At 38.0% G+C, this 13,685-nt stretch overlaps 1 protein-coding gene across 3 annotated transcripts in view; it reads left to right on the top strand.

Annotated features, from left to right (window-relative positions):
- The window catches only part of LOC149718230 (homeobox protein dve-1-like), a 133,544-nt gene that overhangs the window by 5,337 nt on the left and 114,522 nt on the right, over nt 1-13,685 (top strand). For all 3 annotated transcript variants that reach the window (XM_089835067.1, XM_089835006.1, XM_089834928.1), the window contains exon 2: nt 4,158-4,428. In XM_089835067.1, the coding sequence (XP_089691193.1) occupies nt 4,158-4,428 (271 nt within the window). The remainder of the gene's footprint in view (nt 1-4,157; nt 4,429-13,685) is intronic.

Raw genomic sequence — 13,685 nt, 5'->3', positions numbered from 1 at the left:
ATATTGGATATACCCATAAATATGAACTTCATATCCTATTTCATTAATGCTTATTTACTCTTAGTTAAAGCTATACGAAGATGAATGACATTAACCCTTTAATCCCAATGAATTGAAACCAAAACCGTATTAGACAATCATGGGAACGTTTACGTGGTTACCAAAAATAATGTGATGTTAGAGAAAACGGAAACTAACTTTTTAAGCCTTTAGCTTCGACTCCTATAGTTATATTCTCTCTGATTCACCTTCTCAAGAATATGTTGCTACAGCTCTAACTACATTCTCACTGATTCGACCAAAACGCGCCTTTTCAAGCTTAATCCGCTACTCCTCTTGCTAAATTCTCTCTGATTCGACCAAAAAACGCGCCTTTTCAAGCTTAATCCGCTACTCCTCTTGCTAAATTCTCTCTGATTCGACCAAAAAACACTCCTTCTCAAGCTTAACCCCCTACTAATCTTAATACATTCTCTCTGATTCGACCAAAAACCCGCCTTTTCAAGCTTAAAATTCCACTCCTATCTCTCTATATTCTCTCTGATTCACCTTCTAAAGCTTAAAACCCCCACTCCTCTTCCTATATTCTCTCTGATTCGACCAAAAAACTCCTCAAGCTTAACCAGCAACTCCTCTACCTAGATTCTCTCTGATTCGACCAAAAACCCGCCTTTTCAAGCTTAAACTTCCACTCCTATCTCTTAATATTCTCTCTGATTCACCTTCTAAAGTTTAAAACCCCCTACTCCTCTTGCTAAATTCTCTCTGATACGAACGTCCGGAGCTTACCTTAAAAGAACTGAAACGGTTTAGATTGGCGTTTCATCCTCCCTTTTTAAAAACATCTATCCATCTCTAAAGACGGGTAAAGATCCACCCTCCTGGGTTTCGAATGGCCTTTAGCTTTCTTTAGCTTCAGCTTTAGCTTAAGGTGGTATAGCCATAAAAGAGAGAGATATACACTTGAACTTCCCATCACACAAATTCGCACGCATCCACGAGAGAAAATGAAGGAAGAACCAAACCAAAGGGAACAAAAAAAAAAAAAAAAAGGAATTTTTCTGACATTTCAAAAAGTTGAATGGGAAAGAAAAAAAATACGTATAAATTTTAAAATTATTGGCAAAGGATAAGAAGAAGACCGGGGTGTTAAGTTGGAAAGAAATTAAATAGAGTAATGGCACCTACTTGCCTTTGACTGTATTAAGCTCTATGGGTAGTTAACATGGAGTGCCACTACTCTATATGGGGGGTTAGGTTAACGTTAACGATTTCGCAATGTAAAATATAATTCGACATTTTTGAATAAACATATATATTAAAAGCGCGCTCCCAGTTTTGTGTTTCTTATAATTCTTTTTATATTCGGGTCCCACCTCACTTCAGATGAAGTCCTCTCTAATAATCAACCGAGTCATATGGAATTTCTTTATTTTTTTATTTTTATATTTTTAATATGAATTAAATTTGAAGTTATCTCTTTAGGTATTTCATCATCGTGGATCTCTTATAAATATTCTTCTCAATCGTATTAAGGGATGGGAAAATTGCTTGATTACTTACGATACAATATTAATTTAAATACAGGGGGTTTCTGATAAATCTGCATTCATAAATCAATTAATTAATTAAGGTGCAGTGTTCTTAATTTGGGAAATTTATTTTGAGTCGAAAATGTTCTATACTTCTATCTCCATTTTGTTTACCACAAGGGACACTGTTTTAGAGTGTTATGATTTGATTTAAGTGTTTTAGGGATGACCCCTTAATTAAATTAGAAATAATTGTCTAAATCAGTTTTTTAATTAATTAAATTTAAGGGGTCATCCGTAAAATACTATGTACAATCTTAACTCGAAAACTGTGTCCCTTATAAGGGAAAATTTAATTTCCTTGAAGTCTATGTTTAAATTAAGCTAGGCGCTTTATAGGCATGGACATAAATAATTAGAAGATCTGTTTGGGTTCAAGGTCGTAATTTCAAAAATAATTTCTTTCAAGGTGATTACTGTTTAAAGGTAGGCGTGGGGAAGAGGGAAGTATATAATGTAAGCTCATTGCAATCATAATTTATGCTAATTTGATCACAAAAAATAAATATTATTTGCTGGACCTTTTTACAAAGTTCATGCATTATTCACAGGAAATGATAACTTCCATAATTAATCCGCTTCTATTTCTCAGCGAGCGTTACTTGCTTACTGCTATCTTATTCTTACAGTAATTTCTGGCAATTCTTTCGTTTAAGGGGTAAAACATAGGTGGGTGGTCGCGTGTCTCGTTCTCGGGAGGAATGTTATTCAAAACACCCTTTATTTCCGTTGACTTTTTGGGCAGGACCTCGTTAAGCCTAAAATAAACCACCACCACCACCATCGCCAAGTGCTCTTTTCTTTATTATTATTATTCAACGTTTAAATACCTTCTTAACCAGTTTAATTTTGAAACCCTAGAGTTTGCTATAATCGTTTTAGCCACATCAAACTTGACTCCCTTTTTCTGTTACATTATTATTACAATATTATAAGTATAAAGACCCTAAACTACACGCTAAAGAAGTGCACGCTTTAGATGTAATTTTAGAAGCAGGAATGGAGAACGGTTAGTATTTACTTCAGTCCGACTCATAGCCCAGTATAGAGCCCCTCCCTCCAACACGTAATAACGAAAAGTTTAAATTATCTTATTGACTCATTTAAATTACGTTTTGATGACGTTGCTGACGGGGACGGCGAAAAATACGTAATTTTTCCTTTTTACCTCTGTCGCTATGACCCGCCTCTTCTTTCATACCCCCCTCCGTCCCGTGGAAGGGGGTCCGGGACTTTGACGCGCGCCCAAATTACTCTGTTCTCCATTCCTACTTCTAAAATTAAACGTATCCCTGTATTAATTCAATAATGACTTTTAAGACATTTTAAAATTCCATAAATTTTCCATGTAGCAACCTGTTCTCACAGAAGGTCAAATTAAATCATGTTTGTTTTTATCACCTTTGACCCAAACCACAAAAATAGCCCCACTGTAAAATTTATTTATTTCGTAAAAGGTAAATATAGCAAATAAAGATCGTGGGAAAATTTAGATATCCAAAGTAAATTTCATAAAATTACGCAATAACCATATGTTTAAATTAAAATACATTCAAATGAAAAATAACCCTGTACAAGGATCTTAGGCTTATACCCAATTTGAGACGAATTTTTAATTAAACAAATGCGCACGGGGTCGCGAAAATAAAGCGGGTAGGAGTGAAATTTTGGAAACTTTTAAAAATTAAAATATAATCTATAATGAGAGAGAGATAGATAAGAAATATATTCTATTATTAATAAAATTCCAAAGTTCTAAAATATCAAGTCTTGAATTTGAAAAATATTTGAATTACACTCATCTGCCCAAAAGTAATCCAAACTCCAAATATTAAAGATTATCTGAGAAATTAAATAAAAGAAACTTTGAGGCTCGAGCTCGAACAAAACGATAAAAGTCGCCATTGTAAAATTATCATATTATCGTAGTAGATGCGACAGTCAAGTTGGGACGGACGTCCGGTCTATCTATTCCAGCTCAACGTGATCCACTTAAATTGATTTTAAATAATTAATTAATTAGTTAGTTTGTTAATTAAGGGACTAGTTTTTAATTATGGATTTATTTTGGTCTTATTGGGTAATGTATAACTTTTTTATTTTAATATGTTACGCGGAGTGGCGCAATTTTAAATATAAAGGTTTTTGCAGGTTTTACCTATTTCGTTAAATTGATTTTCCCTGACTATTTCTCCTGATAAATTCCTGTGATTTTCCCTGATAAATCCTTGTGATTCCCCCTGTCTATTTCGTGTTATTTTCCCTGACTATTTCTTGTGATTTCCCTCTAATTATTTCTTGTGATTTTCCCTGATAAATTCCTGTGATTTTTCCCTGTCTATTTCGTGTGATTTCCCTCCAATTATTTCGTGTGATTTTCCCTTACTACTCCATATGTTTTAAAACGTGTTTATTGTGTAGCGCACAACGCTGCTGCTATACTGGAACACGTGTTCAACGTTGCTACTCCCAGACTCTCCCTGAACTATGGCTACCCTTATGCTCCTAACCCTAGCCCTAACCCTAACTTTAACCCTAATTTTTTAAAAAAAAATTCTTTTGCAGGGCTTACTGATGAACCAGGGTGGTATGGCACCGGTTCCCGCTGGTTCATCGGTATCCACGATGCACGAAATGACTTCGGCCGTCAACGAGCGTCAAGAATCGGCCGAAAATATCATCGGAGGCGCTGGAGAAGTTGACCAACAACAACAAAGCGCTTCCCGTCGAAGCCCAACGGAAGGAGCTAATTCCAGTACGGGAGTCACGGGAGCGGGAGCCGCCGCCAATCATGTGGGAGCCACTGATTATCGAAACCAATCGGCGAAACAATCGAGTAAGTCTCATTTTTATTTATTTGTTTGTGATTTTTTTTATTTTTGTTTATTGTTTAAACCGGAATTGTTACCAACTTCTAAATACGGTCTGTCTTAAGTTAAGAGTTTCTAATCTGCGCATAAAAAGGGAGAATGAAATACTTCAATCACTTTTCTTTCTAAATTTTATCTCATTTTTATTTACTTTATTTATTTATTTATTTGTGATTTTGTTTATTTGTCTAAATCGGATGTTAAACATTTACGGTCAAGTTCCGCGTCTGCCCAATTTCAAAGGGATATTGAAATGGGCAGATAACCATATTTGAATCTGTTTTACTGATAAAATATCATTTAAAAATAAAAATTCCGTTATATCAATTTTTGAAAGTTTAAAAATTTCAACATTTTACACTTTAATTCTTCGTTTATCAAAAACAATCATATTGATCGAGATAATGAAAATACGAGGGGCCATTCACTCCTAATAATCATGTACGTTTATCTTAGTCGATTTAGAACCCCTCAAAACTTTCGATATCCGCAAGGGGGTCACCCATTCAGTTGAATCTCGATCTTAACAATATAGTTAAAATTTTGTTTACGATTTCGATGTTTTATCCATTTCATTCACCCTTTAGAAACAACGGGCCACGAAACGAATCTTACACTAATCCGTATATAAATACTAGCAACATAGAGTTTTTACCTCTCCGAGTGACGTATGTCACGGAGAGGTTCTAATTTCGACGTGTCTGTGTGTGTGTCTGTCTGTCTGTCTGTCTGTCTGTCTGTCTGTCTGTTGTTATTGACTTACACCCCAGGGGACCGTGTTCGCAGTTTCCGAATTGAAGCAAATGTGTTCGCTATTTCCGGACCGTATTCACAGTTCCCGGAAATTTCAAAACTTGAATCTATCCACAAATCAACTGGCCACTATTACTTCATCTGACTAGTCAATTGTCTATTCTACATGAATACCAATCTGTACTTATTGGCTTCAAACACCACCATTTTGTGGTCTTTGTCCATTCCACATAGACACCAGTCTGCACTTACTGGCTTCTATCACCATCATTTTCCGGTCTTTGTTTTTGTCCATCCCACATGGACACCAGTCTGTACACCTGGCTTCTAACACCACCATCTTCTGGTCTTTGTTTTTGTCCATCCCACATGGAGACCAGTCTGTACACCTGGCTTCTAACACCACCATCTTCTGGTCTTTGTTTTTGTCCATCCCACATGGACACCAGTCTGTACACCTGGCTTCTACTCCTTAAGGTTGAGACATACGCGGCGATCGGCCAGGGTTACGAGAAACGTCCGGCCTCCCAATGGTGGGGCTTCCACCAAAGGTTCACGCAATTGCGCTGTTCTTATCCATAGCTGCGATTCGACACCCTTATATACTACCTATTTGATGAAGGCGAAGCAACCGGCGTATGCTTCATTTCAAACGCCAATATTAGTCAAGTCTCTCAAGAATGTTTAATTGTTGTTTTTCAAAACGATGTAACGTTCAATAAGGCGAATAACTAACGAAGAAAATATTAAATATTAATTATATTTATTTTAATATTTAAGATAATCTTGTTTCTCAATTCAAAATTAATACGGAAAGAGTTAAAAGCAGTCTATGTTTTTGTCTGTATGTGTCCGTCCGTTGTTACAGTAGTGCGCTGCGTTAGAAGTTCGTTTTGTTTTGATGTGTAAAGAAACCATAATATTCCCTTTATCCTTAATATAAAGTGAATATGTGGAAATATTTTTCGTAATTATGATGCATTTAGTACTTTTGTAGCTTTAAAGCTCTATTTCATTTTGATATTCCAAAGATTATTTTTAATATTATTATTTAAAATGGATGTTTATATATTACTTAAGCTATACTACATCTGTTTATAGCATAATCCTTTCCTTAATCACAGTGAATACAAGCACAATGCTGCTATGTTGGTCAAATGACCTCTTATTTGTCAATAGGCCTAGTGAACCAAAAAGTAAACGTTTGGGTTTGGTTTTCGTTTCTGTATGCAGAGACATTAACGGTTCAGATTGAGCCGAAAGTTAAATACACTTTTAAATAATTAGGCTTAAATTTTATTATCATGGTGGAAATCTGGGCCGCGTTCAGCAGAGCCCAGCGTTGCTGAACGCGGCCCAGGGATTTTGTTTTTGAATTTTGACGTTACGGTGCTTAGCGCTGAGCTAGCGCGGTCTTCAAAGAAAATAGTCGGCTTTTTGGATAACGTGACGTAAAACGCGTAGTTCTCAGCTTGGCGAAAAAACTATGGAGGAATTAATACAAATAGCTCTATGGGACTATAGCTATTTAATTGGCGTGAAACCAGTTGATCACGCGAGAATTTTAATAGATATGTTAGTTTCTAATTTTAATTATAAAAGTTGTTATCTATCTCTATAAATATGTTATCCTACAATTTTTGTTAAGCCTTGGTACCTTGCACGCTTTATTAGGCTAGCGTCATTTATAAAACGCCGATGACCCGTTTTTCCCCCATCGGATGATTTTAATGTGTACAAGTATATCATTATTGGATGTAAAATGTCGTCTGATTTACAGTAAATTTGCTATGCTTTGTATACTGCTTTAATATTTCATAAATTTTAACTTAAGAAACATTTCCATATCTGGGTAAATAAGTTTGTAAGTAGTCGTCTTGACTCGGAGAGGTAATATTTTGGTTTTCCCAACTTGTCTTAATCTTATCTCTTAAGATAAATCGGGTCAGTCGCGGTTCTAATCTAGCAATTCTTGTGCGAGATCAACGGCGTTGTACGTGACAACCCGTCCATCAAATTATAAATGTATCAATGCATTATTATTAATCTTTAATAGATAATCCCAATTCCATAGCGTCGACGCCATGATTACTAAAGTAAATCATACGCCATTTTTGAGAATTAAATGTTTTTGCAATACCAAGAAGCGATATCTAGTTTACTAGGGAGAAGGTATAAATTCATTCATCCACATTTATAATCTAGCTTGCTCTCCAGTCCAAACGTATAGTAGGTCCGGAATTAATCCCCGCCGCCTATATTTAAATTACAACCAGCCAGATATCTCATTGGTTCTTGAAAACTCACGTCAGCGTGACGCGAATGATAACGAAAATTACAGTCATATTTTCCGACTGAGGAGAGGCTGCGAAAAAGCCCGGCCTCCTTTTACGTCCCCCCCTTGTATCTTGAAAGGGGGACTGGGACTATGGAACGCCGCGCGAATACTTAGGCATCTTCTCCCTAATAAACTAGATATCACTTCTTGATAAAACCATCACAGCCACCCAAAATTTCTTCGGAACAAAATCCATCACTTGGAAATTTATTGCTGACAGAGCCGCCTAGTGGGGCGGCTTCTGGGAAAGGCTTGTACGGTCGGTAAAAACCATCCTAAAGAAAGTCCTAGGCCGCGCTACCTTAACATATCAAGAAATGGAAACCGTCCTGGTAGAAACTGAATCCATTATCAACTCTCGTCCTATGACATATGTCTACAACGAAGCCACGGAACCTTCTCCCTAATAAACTAGATATCACTTCTTGATAAAACCATCACTAAAATCTTCAATTTTGGTTAATTTAACCAGTGACAAACTTATGGAACATATCTTATAAACCTATGGGTACACGTATCTAATTCCTCACATGAAAACTCCCATTTGAACTCATAATTTTGATAATTTTGTGAAAAACCCTTATATATATAGTCAAACTTTTCAGACTTATATCTAACAAACGGGAGGATGGAGAGGTTAAAAATATAACAACTAAAGGCTTTTAATATCTAATAACTTTCCCTGGGCCTGATTTTCCCCTTAAAACGTTGGGGGGGGGGGAGAAGAGAGATAGGGGGGACCGGGTCCCCAGGACAACAACGCGCGGGGGAAGGTTCCCCTCTTATCCCTAAAAATGGATGGGTGTCCGTCCCATCACCATCACCAACCATCGCCGCACCCCTCCAAAAGAGTTAGTTACTACTAAAACTATACCCAAAACACTATATTTCACCACGAATTCGTACTACAGTTTAAAACTATTCCCATATTAAACAATACGTAACCCCTATCCTTTATGTAACCTTCCGCCTTAATAAAAATAGTTCCCCCTACTCAATCTTAAAATTCATAAAATACCCCTTTTTCTGTATAGGAAAATCATCCCAATTTAAGAATGAAAAGATATATATACTTTTTCGTTATACCGTTATGGCAGGTCCGTGCCTTTAACCACGTTATACTCTATGGGAATTTAACATAGATTGTCACTAATACACCAACCGAGGGATGGGGGATGTCTTAGGTCTATTTTATAATAGATAACCGGGGCGGGGGGATGCGCCCCCTAAAACAGAAAGCTAGCTAATCTGAAAGACCCCCACCTAAAGAACAGTCAGGGGGGGGGGAAAGAGTAAGGGGGGTTGAAACCTATGGAAACCCCTTTTTCGTTTTATAGTCTTTGCACTTAGTACTATTAGGTCATCCCGACATTATTTGCTCGTTAGTTTCTCCTGCACCAAAGTTCTAACCCCCCCCCACCCCATAAACCCCCTCCCCTTACCCGGTTCTATTTTCAGTTAAAATCTCCCCCATAGATTCCCCCCTATAACTTAATACAAAAGCGTGAGCGCGCGCGCTTGGCTTGGCCGGACGAACAGGGCGAAGGGGGGCCGGGCCGGGTAAGGGACGGGGGGGATCTGCCCCCTCCTCCCCCCGCTTACTCCTTAGCCTTAGCCTGATGATGTAAAACGCGGGAGCTCCGTTTTAAAAGGAAACTTACACGACCGCTCAGTCCTTTTGTCTATCCATTGATTTTCCGATAAGCTTCGGGAGTTTACCCGAGCTTAGGGGGTTATACCCCAACTATCTTCACCCCCCAACCCCGCTCTTATCCCTACCCCAATAACGAGGGGTTGGATATGAGATTATGAGGGAAAAAATAACTAACGGATTTGAAGAGATTTAGGGAAATTGAGTTGTAATAAATAAAGTTATTAATGAAGATTTTTTTAAGTTATTTTTATGAGATATTTAGGGGTTCAGTTATGCTTTTGGGACCCAAATGTACTAGCTCGTGGCTCCAAATATGGTACCGTTGAAGGTGTCATAGCCCAAATCGTGATCTCTAGCTAATGGTACGAAGTATCAAGTCGGACCCAATTAAGATAAAAACAGCTTTGAATAAAAAACTAACTTCGTCAAAAATTCGTGGTTTTTAAACATTTCCAGGGAAATCCCTGTGATAGCCCAAATTGTCCCCCTTTCAATGGTACCTAATACTTGAACCTCATATTAATCTGGGCTTGCGATAATGAACTTTAAGTAAAAAAAAATTAAAAAATAATGTTTTGACCTCCTTAAAACTTTGGACTGTCATAACTTCGGCTTAGATTAAACAAATCCACGGAAAATCCCTTGAGATTATAATAACGCAAACTGTCCTCTACCCAATGGTACCAAATACTTGGGCCTACCACCATCAAGAGCGAAAATAATTAAACAAATAAATAATTAAAAAACCAAAACAAATCCCTAATTAATAATTATTCAATTCCAAAAATATTCAATATTAAATAATTTTTTTCCGTCTCAATTTAGTTTGTATCCAACTCCTCTTGTACCGATTTGGCCCACTCCACCCTCACCATCTCGTATGACCACCCACCCACACCCATATAGCAGCGCACCCGGGTCCCCTTCTCCAGATTAAATAAATTCCTTCGTTGGACCCTATGTCAGCTGGCCTCGGGATGAGAAGGAAAAGCGTCGCGCGGGAAAAGATTGAAGATAGGTTTTAGGCTTAGCAAAGCGCGCCTTTGCCGTTGCCTTTTACGGAGGGTACCACTCTCCTAACCCTAACCCCTATACCTACCATATATATTCTGTGTAGGAAAAGGGTTATAGCTTTTACGTGATTATTACCTCCATAGCTTGAGCCCCCTGAACCTTTGGTTGGATGCGCCCCGTGCCCCCAACCCCTCGTTGTTTGTTTGGCTAGAGAATGTTTGTTTCCTAAAAATTAGTACCGTAGAAGAGATATATACATACATGGAGAGAGAGAGAGAATGGGAGTTTATAGATAGCCGTTTTCTACGTCCGGGATTTTGACTGTTTGGATAATACTCTGTGTCCCCTGGATGTGCCGCTTCGATGGTCCCCCTGCCTGCACCACCTACCTTCCTACCACGTCTGTTTATATATATTATACCTAACCCCCGATCTAAGGAAGGCCAGCTAGGGTACACCCAAATGTTGATTGGGTATAAACTATACGGAACGGAACGGAGAACCAACCGTGGGCATAGTTGGTGGTACCTATGGTATGATTTTTACGGGCTCTTTCTCTCGCATTTATTGCTTCTCAAAAGTTCGCTTTAGTTTGCCGCCAGCGAGCGATTTCGGAAGTGGATATATAAAACGGAAGTTATCAAAATACCCCAACTTTAAACAATGGTGGAAGAGTTGAAGTATGTCCAAAGAAAATATTGTATCTAAGAATAAGCAACTTCGATGTAACTATGGGAAAGACTCCGCCTTCCATCTCGCTTTTTGGCGCCTGCGCTCTTGGCGTTTTGTGTCCAGAGAGACTGCGTAGGGACAGCAATGTCCCGATACTGCGGGTTGCCTTCCCCCGTTTTTACATCGAATAGTGTTATTTTCGTGCACTAAAGGGGGCTACATAACGTTCTACAACCCCTTTTCTTAACTTTAACTGCGCAGGCGCTACAGGGACAATTGACAGTAATGTTTTATTAGAGCAACTCCTGTATGATTCAGGTTTGGAACTGAATGATTATTACTGAATCGAACAGAATACTACAAGCTTAATTTAGTCTGTTGTGTAGATAGCTGTTGAATTGCACATGTCACAAATGACGGGCTGGAAACGCTTGTCAGTACTCTATCCAGTATCCATAGCCTATGAATCTGTCATATTCGGTATGATTGGTTGACAAAAGAGACGATAAAGAGTTATACTTTGTAGTAATGTACTTCTTTGAAAGTTGTTTATGTGTGGAAATTTTCTCTGGTATCAGAGGATTATAACGGCGTCGGTTGTATGTTGTTGGGTGGTGGTGTAGGTAGTAAGCGTAGTAGGCAAGGAAGACTTCGATAAAATGACTCTATCGTTTTCCGCTTTTAAAAGTTTAATTTCGGGGACACCCTATGCTTATGATGATCAATTTCGCCCTCTGCACCGTCCGGCCCAGCCTCGGTGCGCTGTGTCTTCATTTGCCCCTTTGGGTTGTGGAGGTATACCTTGGATATTAAAGTTGAACGTGTTTCTCGACGGTAAAGACACAGTCTTGAGTTTATTTAGGATTGCTTGGGTTATCGTATAGCGACATCACTAACCCCTTACCCCCCTCCCCCCGGGGGGCAAAGATCTTAAAATTTTTAACTGGAAATCTCCTTGTAAATGTATGTTAGGTTAGCCGTCTACCACTTAAGGGCTGGTCTCTGTTTTTATTTTGAAATGGTAATTATTATGCAATACCAATATGCTAATGTTATCGTATTTCAAAATATCATAAAAGTTACGTTTTCAAAATTCACGTAAAATTCCTTGGGTTTCACTGGAATTATTTATAACATTTCCATGTAATTTCAAATTATTTAAACTAAAATTATACGTCAATCTCCGGGTAAATTCCTTGAGTTTATCATTAATTTTCTGAGTGGAGTTTCCACATATCGTATTTCAAAGTTACGTTTTCCTGTAAAATTCATTGAGTTCCAATAGAATTAATTATAAAATTTAAGTGTTGTACGTTTAATTTTTTCTTTGAGTTTTCCATGAATTCTCTATAGAATTTCCATATAGTATTTTGGACTATATCATAAAAAAATAAAAAATTATACGTTTTAGTGAAAAACCCCTTTAGTTTCAAACCAATCTTCCATATTCTATATATTTCAAAGTGCACTGCGCAAAAATTACGTTTTCGTACTGTAAAATTCCGTGAATCATAAAAACTGAGTATACTTCGAGACGCTTCATTTGAAAAGACCAAAGAAACAGATAAGGAACGCAATCGGAAATAGCGGATATATGGACCCCGCACTAACTATACGACTATGTATGCTGCAGTCCTTGTTTGTACGCCGCGTAATCTGACTTTCTTTTGGGCTATGACGGCCTCGCGCTATAATCCATTAAGTTATCAATTTTATATACTTAAAATCGTTATTATCCCGCGATAGGACGACGAGGAGAAGGGGAGCGGGAGGACGTAAATTGAAGGGATACAGAAAGATAATACTACACGCCAGCAAATCTTGACATTTTTTATATTTTCTCTCGTCTTTATTTTTGTCTCTAGTAAAATCTATAGTTCTAGCTCTTTAGTTCCGTCTCAATCCCTTAGATTCTAAGCAAGCAGACGACCGTTTCTCCAAGTGTAGGAGGTAAGATAAAAGTGGCATGGATGGATCTTGAAGGATGTGAAAATCTGGTAGCGCATGCTTTGTCGATACAGAAAAAAATGGTTATGACACGAAATTTAAAATTTTGGAGGGTCATAACTTTGGTTCTATAAGAGATACTGGAATTTCCTTTGGTTATGTTATAGCCCCACTCCTTAGCTTTCCAGTGATACTAATTACTTAGGGTTACAACAATCAGGGTCCGAGTAATTAAGCTAAATGTAACATCATAAACCTGCTTACCATAGGATTAACATGGGTTTTGGCACGGAACTTTGGAGTGTTATAACTCTGGTTCTATAAGAGCTACTGGAATTTCATTTGAGTATGTTAGAGCCCTACTTCTTAGCTTTTCAACGATACTAATTACTTGGGGTTACAACAATCAGGGCCCGAGTAATTAAGCAAAATGCTCAAATATACATTCTCTCCATAGGATTAGCACTAAACCTTGCAAGTGTTATATCATAGCCCCATTTCTTGTCTTTCCAATGATACCTAATACTTGGGAGTTTTAACAATCCCCACGTGTCGCTAGAACAACATCCAATCGTGTCATTTCAACATTAACGAAAATTAAAACTTCTCTGGCGATTAAACATGATTACTTGTTGGGTATTTGAAAGATATAGGGGTTTCTAGAACGGGAGCAGATAAAGCCGCGTCGTCGAGTACCAAGAAACGAACCCCGCGAGTCCGGATAAGAGATTGTCCGCCCACCCTCGTGCCCCACCCAGCATCATCCAGCTCTAAACCCCGTCAAACCCCCGCGACTATATCCTCTCCCGATTCCCGGGTTGCTCTTTATAACCCCCATCCCCCCT

Source organism: Phalangium opilio, unplaced genomic scaffold, assembly GCF_054372755.1.
Source record: "Phalangium opilio isolate 3A_F unplaced genomic scaffold, DU_Popi_V2 ptg000002l_1, whole genome shotgun sequence".
Taxonomy (NCBI): domain Eukaryota; kingdom Metazoa; phylum Arthropoda; class Arachnida; order Opiliones; family Phalangiidae; genus Phalangium; species Phalangium opilio.
The sequence above is the reverse complement of the archived record's forward strand: the minus strand, read 5'-3'. Positions and strand labels throughout refer to the sequence as shown.